At 30.9% G+C, this 17,617-nt stretch overlaps 2 protein-coding genes across 2 annotated transcripts; one reads left to right on the top strand and one right to left on the bottom strand.

Annotated features, from left to right (window-relative positions):
* Positions 1 to 14,282: 14,282 nt before the first annotated feature.
* Positions 14,283 to 16,072, top strand: LOC139840114 (uncharacterized acetyltransferase At3g50280). Its single transcript, XM_071830341.1, has one exon. It carries the CDS (start codon positions 14,332 to 14,334, stop codon positions 15,733 to 15,735), a length of 1,404 nt encoding a protein of 467 aa, XP_071686442.1. The 5' UTR covers positions 14,283 to 14,331; the 3' UTR covers positions 15,736 to 16,072.
* Positions 16,073 to 16,589: 517 nt separating this feature from the next.
* On the bottom strand, positions 16,590 to 17,540 carry LOC139840984 (uncharacterized). The gene has a single exon (XM_071831222.1). The coding sequence runs from the start codon at positions 17,538 to 17,540 to the stop codon at positions 16,590 to 16,592; it is 951 nt and encodes a 316-aa protein (XP_071687323.1).
* Positions 17,541 to 17,617: the final 77 nt, after the last annotated feature.

The following is a 17,617-nucleotide window of genomic DNA, read 5'->3' as shown; positions in this document are numbered from 1 at the left end:
TATTATTATTTTTTTTTTTTTGATAATTAATATCGTATCTATCTTTGAGTATTTTCCATAATACACTTGGATTTTCGATCATATAATATGTAGATTCTAAGGACTCGTCAATATGTTTGCTAAGAAAAATACTTACTATTGCTTTCTCTTGTTCGGAATAATTGTTATTTTCATTCAGGGTTTCTAAAATACCGTTTGATTCGAGATGTTTTTCTACATTCATAACCCATGTTAAGTAGTTGTTCCCACTTGTTCTAAATGAGCAAATTTAAGCCTTTTCAAATTCGACATTTTCTATTATCAAAAAGATGAATAACATAAATCATAATCATAATCAACTTCTATTCATAGACAAATAATAAAATGAAATTAGAATCATTTTAAATTCATAAGTAGCAAACAACAGAATAATGGTATGATTATAAATAATAAAACCACAAGGGCAGGATAGAATATAGGTTCACCCGGTGGTATATTAGCAACAATGATGATAGTTAATATGACCAATACAATAGGAAAAACCATCCTTGTGTGAATCATTTTTACAAAAACTTTTTGAGAGTAGTAATCTGAAAAATGAAGATTGATTTGTGAAAATGTGAAAACGGAGATGTTTATTTTATATTTGAAAAATATAGTTGTTGTAACGTCGTCAGTTGACGTTAACAACCGTTATGTATATATGACCGTTGTAACGTCGTTAGTTGACGTTAACGAATAAAGTCACTATATCAAAACGCGTATGAGTAATATAAAGGACAAGATTTTTTTTTTCTTATTTTAACTTTTAAGATTTACTTTTAATAAAAATACAAACTACTTTTTCTTATTTTAACTTTTAAGATTTACTTTTAATAAAAATACAAACTACTTTTCTTATTTTAACTTTTAAGATTTACTTTTAATAAAAATACAAACTACTTTTCTTATTTTAACTTTTAAGATTTACTTTTAATAAAAATACAAACTACTTTTTCTTATTTTAACTTTTAAGATTTATTTTTAATAAAAATACAAACTACTTTTTCTTATTTTAACTTTTAAGATTTACTTTTAATAAAAATACAAACTACTTTTTCTTATTTTAACTTTTAAGATTTACTTTTAATAAAAATACAAACTATTTTTTCTTATTTTAACTTTTAAGATTTACTTTTAAGAATAAACATTAGTATGCATGAAATAAATAATGATTAATTGCATAAGTAATCATAAATGTTAGATAACATATAAAGACCCCATCGTATTCGTATTGATCGGAATTAATCTCGACCCATGGTACCGTGTTGTCAAATGACGTGTTGCGTACATAAAGTACCGTGTTGTCAAATGACGTGTTGCGTACAATCATGAGGTCTTATTAACATAAATATAAATGTTAGTGAAGTTAATAAGAGTTAGATTACAGAAAATATAATTCAGGCGGTATAACCGACCATATATAACTTAAATAACATAAATATAAATGTTAGTGAAGTTAATAAAAGTTAGATTACAGAAATATAATTCAGGCGGTATAACCGACCATATATAACTTAAATAACATAAATATAAATGTTAGTGAAGTTAATAAAAGTTAGATTACAGAAATATAATTCAGGCGGTATAACCGACCATATATAACTTAAATAACATAAATATAAATGTTAGTGAAGTTAATAAAAGTTAGATAATTTCTTACCTTGATTAGTGACGTGTGCTTGCTTAGATAAACCTTGATTATACGGAGCACTTCGTGCTGATAACGTGTTATATTTCAGTAGGCTTATAACTACCTTTAGTGGCCTGGTTCAATATATTCAAATTGAAAGAACCAATAAAAGAGAGATGTGTTGTAGAAGATATAGGAGAGAAAGAGGTTGAAGAGGTGTGATGTATTTAATGTATATGTGTGTTTTTGTAACTTACATTATGCACATATATATAGTACAAATTTTACTATCCATATTTGACTAATTACCATCCATATTTAACTACTAAATTTACAACACATGAGTAAATGATAATAATAGCATACCATTAGTCAATAAAAGTGTTCATTAAATAGTTTCCACCTGAAAAAAATTAGTTAACACGATTTGAGATTCGATTTTTACCCGGGTTAATACACTAATACAACGCGTACTTAGATTATGGTCTCTAATATGGGAAGTAGTAAAACTATTGGAAAAACATATTGGTGGAACATAATCCCTTCTTTATAACCCTCTGTCAAACCAAAATGAATTTTCATAGACATGATATGAGAAAATACGGATGTTTGTTAGATAGTCGAACTAAAGGACTCAGGTAAACAAATTTCTTATTTGATTGATTTAATTTAGTTTTGTATAATTTGAGTTGGCTACTGAGAATCAAAAATATATATGAAACCGATTTATCCAAGACAAATAAACTAGGGTGTTACTGTCAAACCGCAAAAATCGGTTGGACCGTATCAATTTAGTTGATTTGGTCCAGTTTTGAATATTAGCGGTCCGGCCCGCTCGTTTGAAAATCACCAAACAGCGAAACTCGGTCCAGTTTACAGTTTTATTAAATCATCGACCGGTTAAACTGGACTAGACCGGGGTCTAAACTTAAGTTGATTCTTTAATGATATTAACCAAATTGAACGAGGTTCTCTAACATAGGTATGTGTATGTCACACCCCCAAAATGGACCAGGGGTAATTGTGACCAATCATATCATAACACAGTTGTATAAGCGAGAACGACTCTAAATGAGACGTTTTATTTATTAAATAAACAGCGGAAGCATTATTCAAAGTTTTACATCATAAGAGTACAGTAAATGGAAAATGTCTTAAACAAAATGATAAATATGAATGATGGACTCCATGCAAGCAGCAAAGCATACATCAATCATCTAGTAGCAAGTAGCAGCTAGCTCAATCATCACCTGAGACAAAACATGCTTAAAGTGTCAACCAAAAAGGTTTAGTGAAATTCACAGGTTTATAAATAATATCCAAAGTTTTAGACCACAAGATTTAGTTTAAAGTTGATTGATATAGAAATATCAATCTAAAAGTGTTGCTGCAGTTTGTAATATCGCTACTAAACAATTTACCCTATGACTCCTTGTACTGTCAGTGTCGTGGAATCATTATTATGTAACCAAAGACCAACGGTCGAATGGTTAGAGACGTTACTCTCAATAGGCCTACTCACAATAATTAAGTTTGCATTTAAACGTAGCAATTAACGATATTACGGTAGGGATTTAACATGAATCAAAGCATGACAGCATAGTTAACAATTTAGTACTTGTGTCTAAGCGTAAAACAGTTATAAAGCAAGCATGTGTCTCACCCCAAAAGTTATAAAACAGTTATGAAACAGTAAAAAGTGGGGCTATGAAGTTCACCTTAGTAGCACACGAAAGAATTGAACGAAAGGACGTGACCGAGATCTCAACCTAGAGATAGAACGTATGATCAGACATTGCCTAACAGACAATAGTATATAGTACTATATTGATAGTAATGGTTCACTAAAGAATTTCCATTTTCGGAAGGTTACTATTTATGGAAAGTTTCCACTTATAGTAATTTTCCAATTTTAGAAAGTTCGGGTTAATCTTTATCAAGACGTTGTATAACTTTACTCAAACTTCGTTGCTATCAAATAAGTCAGGAATGACCAGATGTAACCGGGGGCCCAGGACTCTTGACCAGAATCTAAGTCATGGCATTCGAGATCCACAAGCTTACCCATAAATGGCAACCTAGACATCATTCACTTACGACCGTGAGTAGCGATGAAGTTCACATGAATTATACATTATCTTTGATTAACCTTCACTTTAGGTGTATACACACAACGAATTATTAATGTACTTAATAATTATATATGTGATAATATAACCTAAGTTTTATTTAATATTTAGTTATTATACCTTATTATGTCTTATATATATTAAATATAATTATCTTTAAATAAATACCTAAATTACTTCAAAAATAATAGTGTTTTATTAATCGAACATTATTCAAAAATGTCTAAATAATAAATTAAATATCTAAAAATTACATACATAATTTTTATAATCTTAGTTAATCATATAAATTAGTAGAAAAATTTAAGAAAACGTTTTTATTATATTTTTGTATTTATTTTTGTTTTTACCCTTAATGTATTCACAAAACAATTTTAATTCTACATAATTACTAAATAAACCCAAATAATTATTTTTATAATTTTTATAAGTTTCTATCAGTCTAATAACCTGTAGAAAAATATTTAAAAAAAATATTTTTTATTATTTTATATTTATTCTTAATTTGCTTTCGAATTACATAATAATAGAGTTTAATTATATAATAAATACCAATTCGACCCAAGTAATTATTTTTATAATTTTTTTCAGATCTATATAAGTTTTAAAAACTCAGAAAAAATTATATATATTTTATTTTTAGTTAAAAGTATTTATTACGAATTTTACATTGTTTTTACGTTTAAACACTACATAATTCGTATTTAATTATAAATAATATTCCATAAATTATCAAAATTATTTTTATGCATCATAACACTTATAATACTAATTATAACATATAAACATAATTAATTTCGAATTTTACAAAGAATATACAATAAATATAAATATAAATGACAATATTGAAAAAAATTAATAAAAATAGAAAGTACCTCAAATTTTCTTCAAGGTTTTGAGAGAATAACTTAAGTTTTTGTGTTTGGCAAGAAAAAATGAATGAGGAGCCATGTATTTATAGGTAAAAAATGGTTGGTGAAAAGAAAAAAAATAATAAAATAAAGGTGCCAATTTTGACAAAATAATAAAAACATGTTAAAAATGTTTTTAATAAGTTTTTATTTTTGAAAATATTTAGTCAAAATTCATGGGCTCATTATTTAATTTATAAAAAAAATTCTTATTTCTTTTTATTTTTATTTTTTTATAAGCTAAAAATATATAATGATTAAAATAACTTATCATTTAATTAATAATTATGTTACATATAGTTTTAAATATAATATGCATTAATATTAAATAAAGTTATTTTATATAATTAGTGTAAACTTTAGTTAACAAAAAGTGTCGACTAAAAATAAATATTTGATCAATGTCAAATTTAGTTATATATTACGTATGGATAACAACCCTATAGTCAAATTAGTCAATTCAGGCATGGAAATATGAGGGTTGTTATAGTGTATTTAGGTTTGACAAGTAATCAAATACTCCCTCCGACTCATATAATAGTTCACAGATAAAAAATACATAGTTTAATGAAATATCATAAAAATATTGTACCTACCCGTTAAAAGAAATTTCGTCCCGAAATTTAGTTGTTGCCATTAATCGGTGTTGTTCGTACATAGATGAGGATATTTACGTTTTATTTGGTTTTCATGTTCCCAGGTATGCTCGGGGCCTTGCGTGAATTCCAACGGATAGAATATTGTTCTGTTTCAAGAATTAAAATCATACAAACCATAATTTCTACAAGTTCTTCTACGAAGTGCATTTTATTATTAATGCGGAGATCATTCAAAATGATGATGTTATACAAGTCATTTCAGTAAATTGGATATATAAAATGTGTTATGAATAATATCGAGCTCATTTAAACCTTGAGCGTTTATGCCACCACGCTAGGGTAGACAAAATAGAAAGGAGTTCATGAAAATCATAGTCGTGAAATTTGATAGAGATTGTCATTCTTTACAACAAGAATGATGAATATGAGTTGAAAATATTGTTTTATCAACATTGGGTAATATGGATAAAACGGTTCGATTATAGGAAGAGTATAAATGAAGTTATCTTAAAAGTTTGAAATAAGGAAATATCAGTTTGCCTTAACTTTTGACATAATTAAAGGTGATTTCCGGAATTCAAGAGATTTAAAGGAAATCTTTATAATCTGTATAAGATTTGATTCTCCGGTAATTAAGGAAATTAAAATTGCCTTGATTGTTGTGTCTAGAATTTTGCTATAAATTAGCTTCTTTTGTTTCATTATCTTCACCACTTATATACTTTCTTTCTCGATTCATACTTCCAAAGATTGTGAAAATGCTCCATCCAGTTCTTATCCTGGATATTTTTCTGACTATCTTTTCTGTCATTCTTCTTTTTCATTTACCCCCAGAGGAATCTGTTTACTTCTACAATTACCTTGGGGTTATAGTGTTTTTAATTCTCCCGTGTCTTTATGTTGCTATACGCATTGATATACACGGTTTGTAATTTCCGTGTTGTTATCGGGCTTTATATTTTCCCTTATATGTCGGAGCTCTATGCTCTTGTTTTTCCTTCCTGACTTCAAGTCAAGCGAATAATGGTCTAGAATTCGTAGGTATGGAGTTTCAAATGATCATAATATACAAAGCAGAAGGAAAGGTAATAGCACGATTTGATTTGTCAAATTACTAGAATTACTAAGGATAGAACTATCAAGAATATATGTTCTTGATATGTTCAGAGGTTAAGTAGAATGTAAAAGTCATGTAACATGGCAAATGATGATTATAAAGTCTATGAATCATCATCTTCCATTAAAAATTTAGCATGACTTACTGTAATATAATCACGTTGGACTGACATCATTATATTATACTGACTCATGCTTCAATTCCCAACACTACCTCAAATCATTCAAAATTTAAACTTGTATGTTATAGAAATATAGAAACTAAAACAGTTTTCTTTATTATGTAACACATAAAGTGCGAAGTGATAAATAATTTCGGACAAGAGTAGTTATGAATGTATCTTCAGAAATATGGAGGATATTTATAACGAAAGATACGATGATATCTTAGAATTTTCTAAGATCAAATGATAACGAGAAAAATTCTTCTGTAAGGATTTAGAATGCATAAGGAGATCTTTTGTGATTTTCATCAGAAATCGAATCATCTAGATTCTTTGATTACAGGTTTAATCCTTGTGATTTGTCCTCGGTCTCCTTCATGGTTTGCTCGATCCGTTTTTCAGCACCAAATTTTCTATCAAGCGTTCCCAATACCCCATTCTTTATCATCAAACTCTTGGCCATTTAGGCCATCTACAATTTTACTGTTTCCTCTGCATTTAATGCAGCCATATTTGAATCGTCGGTTATCAATCTGAAATGGTTTCAAGAAATTTCGTTTTTAGATGATTGAACGCTGATTGTGATCGTCAAGATTCAAAGGATGTTTTCAAAAAAATTTGAATTTGAAGTGTTTAAGCGTAAGATGCATCCATCAATGGATCTAACAGTTGACGAAGAAATGTTTGTGATTTTCAAAAGTAAGGAATGGTAAGTTCAGTGGTTTGATGTGATAATTCATCATAGAATACGAATGAATATAATTCATGAATGTAGTGATCTTTAAGAAGATAACACTTGCTAAAGTTTTACTTAAATTCCGATATGCCAAAATCAGAATATGTATTTAAATTTGTATGAAAATGGTTGTTCTTTAGTGAACGGATACATATGTGGATGTAAGTAGTATAGTTAATGACTGTTGAATCAGAATTGAAGAATGTACGGCGTAACATATTAATGTGAGATATAAATATTTCTCGAGTATTACCTACCCGTTAAAATATTTTCACCGTCAACAGTTTGTACAACAGAATATTTAATTACAATCTTTATGAAAATATATGTACATATATATTTTCTTTCAGATGTAATCATGGATTTAATGAGTTAATATAATATTAAACTCATTTGATTTACGGTTGAAATGAGAATTAATAATCTCCAAAACCTTTGAGATTTAATAATTGTCGCGAAATATTTCGCTAATGAAGTTATGAATCAATACTTCATCGTTCATTGTTATTGATATATCTCGGTATATGATGTTGGTGCTCGTGGATTTCTTGTGAAATTCACAAGACACGAATAATGTTTTCTAGAAAGTTTTGAGTACATCGAAAATGGAAGTGTAAAATCAAACATGTATTTGAATAATACACTTGATTTATTATGAAAATGGAGTTTAGTGTGCTGAAGCAGTGATTAACGATTGTTAAGTCATTAACGAAGGATGTACATCATAGCATATTAGTGATATGAATTAACCGAGTAGTATTTACTAGTTAAGATTCACACGTAATAGCTTAGTACGAAAATATTTATTATTGTTCCAAACCATATATATATAAAGTATACATATATAATTCTTCAGGAAGAATGAGTCAATACATCTTAACTCATTATTACTAATATTCCTTGGTATCTATGGGGCGTATGATGTTAATGTTTGAGGTACTGAGTGTGATGTTGAGGCGTGGAATGCAGATGTTGTTGTTGGTGAAGCTGATGCTGTTGGCGGTGATGCTGATGGTACTGGTGGTGCTGGTTATGCTGCTGGTGCTGCTGCTGGTGCTCGTAGGTTTTGCACCATATTTTTCAAAGCCACTACTCGAGCGCGAAGCTCGTTGACTTCTTCTATTATTCCGGGATGATTGGCGGTTCGGACAAGGGGATGAATAAGATCTGAAATTCTAGATATTATATATTCGTGACGGGATATCCTGGAAATGAGGGTGAAAATAGTGTTCCGAATGGGTTCGCCAGTAAGTGCTTCTGGTTCTTCGCCAATAGGGCAATGTGGTGGGTGAAAAGGATCACCTTCTTCACTTCTCCATTGATTAAGTAGACTACGAACCCACCCCCAATTCATCCAGAAAAGGTGATGACTAATTGGTTGGTTCATTCCGGTTACGCTGCCATTAGAGCTTGAGGAGTTCAAGGAATCAAGTGAGAAATCCATATTATCTGATCGGAATAAGGGTTTTTGTTATAAGATGAGTGTTGAATATTGAATGATATATTTGTCTTCTTGATATACGTATATATAGCAAAAAGATTTCCGTAATTTACGGAGGAAATTTAGAAAAAGTGTTAGACAAAGTCTATTAAGATAGATATGATAAGATATAATAAGATATGATGTGTCTATACTCCAATAATAGCAGTATGACGTGTCGAGATCATAAAATGATAAGTATGTAATCTGATAATCTTTCTATTAAAGACTTTCAATTCGTAATGGCCTATTCAGGTCTACGGCTTGAGCTATAGGATCCTTTAAATCGATAATCCAAACCCTTCTATTCTAGAGTTTCGTAGACGCCATCCGTCAAGAAAATTCAATGATAAAAAAATAACGAGAAATCAAAGATTTTAAAGTAATGAATATGAGTAGTGATGACATTATAATGTCTTTGAGATAACTCAATGACATTTTCCGGTTCATAAACCGATGCATAAAGCATATAGGTACGTGATATAACAAGGAGGTTATATACGTTTGAGTATAAATAGTAACAAATATAGGAGTTTTAAAAATCATGGATAACATTTCATGTAATACATATGTAATACACAAAACTATGATAGATGACATAGGAATGTCGAGAACGGTGTCGCATTTAAATGTGGTGGCGGAATTGAATAGTACTTAGGAAAGTGAGCAGAGTTCTTAGGTTGGCTCGGCATTCTAAGATAAGTAAAGTTTCTAAAGTATAGTGTAGCATTTAACAGTTTAAGGCAACAATTAAAGGCACTATAGTCAAGGAAAGTTGTAGTCCTACATTGCTAAGGTACCTAATTGTATAAGGCACACATAAAATGCAATCCTAGTTCTCTACATCAGCCTGCTCTGATACCAATCTGTCACACCCCCAAAATGGACCAGGGGTAATTGTGACCAATCATATCATAACACAGTTGTATAAGCGAGAACGACTCTAAATGAGACGTTTTATTTATTAAATAAACAGCGGAAGCATTATTCAAAGTTTTACATCATAAGAGTACAGTAAATGGAAAATGTCTTAAACAAAATGATAAATATGAATGATGGACTTCATGCAAGCAGCAAAGCATACATCAATCATCTAGTAGCAAGTAGCAGCTAGCTCAATCATCACCTGAGACAAAACATGCTTAAAGTGTCAACCAAAAAGGTTGAGTGAAATTCACAGGTTTATAAATAATATCCAAAGTTTTAGACCACAAGATTTAGTTTAAAGTTGATTGATATAGAAATATCAATCTAAAAGTGTTGCTGCAGTTTGTAATATCGCTACTAAACAATTTACCCTATGACTCCTTGTACTGTCAGTGTCGTGGAATCATTATTATGTAACCAAAGACCAACGGTCGAATGGTTAGAGACGTTACTCTCAATAGGCCTACTCACAATAATTAAGTTTGCATTTAAACATAGCAATTAACGATATTACGGTAGGGATTTAACATGAATCAAAGCATGACATCATAGTTAACAATTTAGTACTTGTGTCTAAGCGTAAAACAGTTATAAAGCAAGCATGTGTCTCACCCCAAAAGTTATAAAACAGTTATGAAACAGTAAAAAGTGGGGCTATGAAGTTCACCTTAGTAGCACACGAAAGAATTGAACGAAAGGACGTGACCGAGATCTCAACCTAGAGATAGAACGTATGATCAGACATTGCCTAACAGACAATAGTATATAGTACTATATTGATAGTAATGGTTCACTAAAGAATTTCCATTTTCGGAAGGTTACTATTTATGGAAAGTTTCCACTTATAGTAATTTTCCAATTTTAGAAAGTTCGGGTTAATCTTTATCAAGACGTTGTATAACTTTACTCAAACTTCGTTGCTATCAAATAAGTCAGGAATGACCAGATGTAACCGGGGGCCCAGGACTCTTGACCAGAATCTAAGTCATGGCATTCGAGATCCACAAGCTTACCCATAAATGGCAACCTAGACATCATTCACTTACGACCGTGAGTAGCGATGAAGTTCACATGAATTATACATTATCTTTGATTAACCTTCACTTTAGGTGTATACACACAACGAATTATTAATGTACTTAATAATTATATATGTGATAATATAACCTAAGTTTTATTTAATATTTAGTTATTATACCTTATTATGTCTTATATATATTAAATATAATTATCTTTAAATAAATACCTAAATTACTTCAAAAATAATAGTGTTTTATTAATCGAACATTATTCAAAAATGTCTAAATAATAAATTAAATATCTAAAAATTACATACATAATTTTTATAATCTTAGTTAATCATATAAATTAGTAGAAAAATTTAAGAAAATGTTTTTATTATATTTTTGTATTTATTTTTGTTTTTACCCTTAATGTATTCACAAAACAATTTTAATTCTACATAATTACTAAATAAACCCAAATAATTATTTTTATAATTTTTATAAGTTTCTATCAGTCTAATAACCTGTAGAAAAATATTTAAAAAAAATATTTTTTATTATTTTATATTTATTCTTAATTTGCTTTCGAATTACATAATAATAGAGTTTAATTATATAATAAATACCAATTCGACCCAAGTAATTATTTTTATAATTTTTTTCAGATCTATATAAGTTTTAAAAACTCAGAAAAAATTATATATATTTTATTTTTAGTTAAAAGTATTTATTACGAATTTTACATTGTTTTTACGTTTAAACACTACATAATTCGTATTTAATTATAAATAATATTCCATAAATTATCAAAATTATTTTTATGCATCATAACACTTATAATACTAATTATAACATATAAACATAATTAATTTCGAATTTTACAAAGAATATACAGTAAATATAAATATAAATGACAATATTGAAAAAAATTAATAAAAATACAAAGTACCTCAAATTTTCTTCAAGGTTTTGAGAGAATAACTTAAGTTTTTGTGTTTGGCAAGAAAAAATGAATGAGGAGCCATGTATTTATAGGTAAAAAATGGTTGGTGAAAAGAAAAAAAAATAATAAAATAAGGTGCCAATTTTGACAAAATAATAAAAACATGTTAAAAATGTTTTTAATAAGTTTTTGTTTTTGAAAATATTTAGTCAAAATTCATGGGCTCATTATTTAATTTATAAAAAAATTCTTATTTCTTTTTATTTTTATTTTTTTATAAGCTAAAAATATATAATGATTAAAATAACTTATCATTTAATTAATAATTATGTTACATATAGTTTTAAATATAATATGCATTAATATTAACTAAAGTTATTTTATATAATTAGTGTAAACTTTAGTTAACAAAAAGTGTCGACTAAAAATAAATATTTGATCAATGTCAAATTTAGTTATATATTACGTATGGATAACAACCCTATAGTCAAATTAGTCAATTCAGGCATGGAAATATGAGGGTTGTTATAGTGTATTTAGGTTTGACAAGTAATCAAATACTCCCTCCGACTCATATAATAGTTCACAGATAAAAAATACATAGTTTAATGAAATATCATAAAAATATTGTACTTTCTGCTTACTATTCATTTTCTTTCCCATTTAATCATTTCCACGTACATTAAGAGCATAAGAGAACTTAAGCTTCTTGTTATTTTCTAGTTATGAAAATAGACTATTAATTTGAGAAATTTCAAGATAAATTACTGGACTATTAATATGAGACGGAGGACATAATAATAATTGTTGAACTAGGTGCTCAATATTTTAGTCATACGTTTATTTTTCTTAATTACATTTTTAATTAGTTTTTAAGGTTGTGATTATTACAAAAAGAAGTTGTTCTTTAAAGTAGAATACTATTGTTAAAAGTTAGTCTCTCCATTCATAACAATCGTCTTTTAAATTTTCGAAATCTTTATTTTTCAACTTTGACGTTAAATATATTTATTTGTGATATATAATATTTGATTAGAAATGAAAATTATCTAAGTGAGTCAAGCTTTATATGTACTTTTTATTAATATGAGTTTCATAATAAACTATAAACTATTATATAACATAATAAAACTACTTACATAGTATCAAGCCATATTATCGATTATATTGTTTTTTCTTCTTTCGATTGGCTTTCTTCTCGTTATTTGAAAGCTAATTTAAATTGGAATACTTGGTTGCAAAACCCTCTTTTATCTTTGTAATGCCCTAGCTCCTTGCTAGTTTTTTATATAATTTAAAGCCGTTTAAAAAAAAAAAAAAAAAAACATAGTATCAAGCCATGGCATATGTATTGATGTAAAGGTGGAATGTGTAAGTGGCTATCGAAGACGTGGGATAGCATGTTTAGAAGACGGATACTTAACTAGTAGATGGAAACAAATTTTTAAAAAAAAAAGTGAACTTGAAACCATTAGACCATAGATAATGGTGACTGTGACGTGGAGTGGTAGAGTTTCACTTTTTGGGGAAAAACTGTGACTGGGCCATGACATTTTTGGGGGGAGTTGTAATGGGGGGCTTTTGTCTTGGTAAGCCTGTGACGTGGCATTTCCTTTTTCTTTTTTTTTATTGTTTTTAAATTATTTTTTATTTTGTTTAATACAAAATATAAAATTAATTAGACAAAAGTACATTAATTATTTAAAAAAAAAACATTACAATTAAAAAAAATACACCAAAAAAAAAAACATTACAGTACATTATTAAAAAAAAAACACTAGTTATGCATCGAGCGAAAGTTTGGCGGGAGGTTCCAAACGTCGAATTTTCACAAAAGTAATCGTTCGACAATAATTGACCCGCTGCTTCACGATATCTATTTAAAAAACGTCGTGGTTGTCTTTGAAAACGAGTTCTTGGTTGGATTTCTTCCTCTTCTTCGGACGACGTTGAATCGAATAACAAATCGATACTTAAGGCTAAAAAATCCATATTTTTTGTTTCTAAAACAAAGAAAATATATAAACTTTTATATATATGTGAGTGTGTAGTGAATAAAAGTGTGTGAAAAATGAAAATAAAGAGTGTGTATTTATAGAAGGAAAAAAAAAAAAAGCCAACGGCTACCTTGTAACGGCTATGAAATTTCCACCAATCAAACCGTGCCACATGCTCTTCTCGTCCGTTTGTCACAGCGTTTTTCCAAGACAAACGCCCCGCCACAAACGCTCACAAACGCCCCATTCCGGGCGTTTGTGGGGCGTTTGTGGGCGGGTTGGGTAGACATACGCCTGCGTTATCTATGGTCTTAAAACGGTCAAACCGAACCTCCTCAAACCAGACTAAACGGTCCAACAAGACAACTTTCACAATCTGATATGCTTTGATGTATGTTGAAACCTTGAACCCTGGTTTGATTGAGACTTAGTCAAAACCGGAACAATCCGAACAAAGAACACCCAATGAACTCTAAACCAATCGAACGTACAACTCACACTCGCTATAAGTCGGTTTGGTCACCCCTATTAAAGTCCATGCTCCACACAAACCCCAAAGGATTTGGATTTGGATTCTCTATAAATACCAAATCAAAATCTAACATTTCCTTTCACAAACACCACTCACTTCCAACACTTACACATTTGCTTACCACCATTAATCCATTATCATCATGCCTTCATCATCATCTTCAACAACTAATTCTGTTAACATAATTTCAAAATGCACTGTCTACCCACATACAAACTCAACAACAAAATCCTTGCAGCTCTCTGTTTCTGATCTCCCAATGCTTTCATGTCAATACATACAAAAAGGTGTATTACTTTCTCAACCACCATCAAATACCAATATCATTTCCCTCTTAAAACTCTCTCTCTCTAAAACCCTCTCTCACTTCCCACCTCTCGCCGGCCGTCTCTCCACCGACTCTTCAGGTCATGTTCACATCATCTGCAACGATTCCGGCGTCGAATTCCTTCACGCCACCGCTACCCACCTCCACACCCACCAAATCTTACACCTAAACACCGACGTCCACCCATGTTTTAAAACCTTTTTTGCTTTTGATAAAACTTTGAGTTACGCCGGCCACCACCAACCAATCGCCGCCGTGCAAGTGACGGAGCTTGCCGATGGACTTTTTATTGGGTGTACGGTTAATCATGCTGTCGTAGACGGGACTTCTTTTTGGAACTTTTTTAATACTTTTGCTGAGATCACAAAAGGGTGTCAGAAAGTAACAAACTTGCCGAATTTTAGCCGGGAAAATGTTTTTATTTCTCCGGTTGTTTTGCCTCTTCCGACTAATGGCCCATCGGCGACGTTTTCAGGTGATGAGCCGTTGAGAGAAAGGATAATTCATTTTAGTAGAGACGCAATTTTGAAGTTAAAATTCAGAGCTAATAATCCTTTAAGGAAACCACAAAATTCGGATCTGAATGATACAGAGATTTACGGAAAAGTGTGCAACGACGTTAACGGAAAAGTTAACGGGGTGACGTTTAAACCGAAAAGTGAAATTTCGTCATTTCAGTCTTTATGTGCTCATTTATGGCGTGCGGTTACACGCGCGCGTAAATTTAACGATACTAAAACGACGACATTTCGAATGGCGGTGAATTGTAGGCATAGATTGGACCAAAAAGTGGACCCACTTTATTTCGGGAACTTGATCCAAAGCATCCCAACCGTTGCTTCAGTTGGGGAGTTGTTGTCACATGATTTGTCATGGGCAGCCAATGAGCTTCATCAAAACGTGGTGGCACATGATAATGTTATGGTGCGCCAGGGTGTAAAGGAGTGGGAAAATAATCCTAAGTTGTTTCCTTTGGGTAATTTTGATGGTGCTATGATTACAATGGGAAGTTCTCCTAGGTTTCCAATGTATAATAACGATTTCGGGTGGGGTCGCCCGATGGTTGTTCGTAGTGGTAAAGCGAATAAGTTTGATGGAAAGATTTCAGCTTTTCCTGGACGTGAAGGCGATGGTAGTATTGATCTCGAGGTCGTTTTAGCTCCCGAAACCATGTCATGTGTTGAATGTGACGATGAATTTATGCAATATGTATCTTAAATGAATGTTGGTCGAATTCTAGTAAATTCATTTCGCAGGTTTTTTGAACGGCAGCACACACATTCATTATCATGGATACATACAATTGTTTCATCTCACAACCTAAACCCTCAATCACATGATTAAGAAGACACGTCCATACAACTAGACCAATGAGTCTTTGGTGAAATCATTTCGTTGTATCTATTCATATATACATATGTATATATATCTAGCAAAGACATTGTACTAATGTTTTGAAATAACAACAATTACAATATAATTGAGGAATTGAAAATTGTGTTAATGGTGGTTGGGGTTTGAATATCTTTATCGAGTCTTTGAAGTCTTATATTAAAGAAAAAGCTAATATAAATGATTCATATTTATGTGTTAATGAACTTGAGTAATGTTAATTAAAGGGTGATGGCTCGTTAATGTACACGCAAAGCAGACGACCATCTATACTTATAAGAGCACGGGGAATCATCACAAGTTTCACACTGTCCACCAAATCCAACGATGGTATCTCGGAGTCGCCGACACCGGCCCGACGTTAAACCGCCATTTTGAATCACGATTATCCTTCATTTTGAATCACGATCAGCCTTCAAAGTTAAATAGGCGACGTTAACCATTCCTCCATTTTTGTCTAGCGTTAAATTTCAGTGTTTTAGAAGACACTGAAATTAAACACTGAATATAGTGTCACGACTCATAGTAGTCTAATTATTTTGTGTTCATCAGTTTAAGTTACGTTATAATGGTGATAGAGATAAGTAGAGTTTTTTTTTTTTTTAACAACAAAAATATATATATAAATAAACACGATCCCTAGCAAGGAGCTAAAGGAAAAATTACAAAGGAACAGAGAGTCAAGTGTTCCAATTTGAAACTCTATGACCTCTGTTTTTAAGCCAACGGAAAGAAAGTAATCTAATAACATCAAAAAGGCTACTTCTACTAGAAAAACTTTCGTTAAACACGATGCCGTTCCTGAATCGCCAAAGAGCCCATAAAATGGTGACCACAATCCCAATAACTTTGTCTTTCATCCCGTTAGTAAAAGAAGACGCACCAAACCATGAAAATAAATCGTCCCACGAATGCAAGCTAGGAAACCCACAATCCATCCAAAGTCGAGACTTATACCATATATCCAAGGCAAACGAACACCCAAAAAACAGATGCGAAAGATCCTCCACACCGTTGTTACAAACCGGACACACGATCGAATTAATCTCTATACCTTTCGCGGAGAGATTCCAACGCAAGGGGAGAGCATTCAGTCTAAACCTCCACAAAAAAACATTCACTTTTCGGGGGATAAATTTAAACCAAACCGTAGAAGTGTTCGAAGTAATAAGGTTTCTGCTATCTATAATATCCCGTGTTTTCTTCACCGAGAATAAACCGTCCGACGCTGGAGAAAACACCCATTTATCTTCCCGTTCGCAAATAAAAACTTGATTGATCTCATGACGAAGAGAATTTAATAGCGCAAGATTACGACTACCAATTTCTTCTCTAGACCACACCCATTGCCAATCTCCATTAACCCATTTATCTGCGACTGAGTCATTTTTATTTACGTCTAGATGAAATAAACGATTATACCGAGAAGCTAAACATGAATCACCGCACCAAAGATCATGCCAAAATTTCACACTCCTCCCATTTCCCACATCCATGCAAATGAGATTGGGAGGCAACAAATTATCGTCGACAGTTTTAGAACATAAGCGAACAATCGATGTCCAAACGGAATTACCTTCTGTCTTATTGAAAACGTTACCATGAATCGACTTAATAACTGAAACCCACATATCGGCCGGATTAACAAAATAGCTCCATTTTCACTTATGAATCAAAGCAAGGTTAAAAGCTTTCAGACTTCCAACAT

The sequence above is a fragment of the Rutidosis leptorrhynchoides genome, chromosome 4, assembly GCF_046630445.1.
Source record: "Rutidosis leptorrhynchoides isolate AG116_Rl617_1_P2 chromosome 4, CSIRO_AGI_Rlap_v1, whole genome shotgun sequence".
NCBI classification, from domain to species: Eukaryota; Viridiplantae; Streptophyta; class Magnoliopsida; order Asterales; family Asteraceae; genus Rutidosis; species Rutidosis leptorrhynchoides.
Note: the sequence above shows the minus strand (reverse complement) of the source record. Positions and strands in the feature narration are given on the sequence as shown.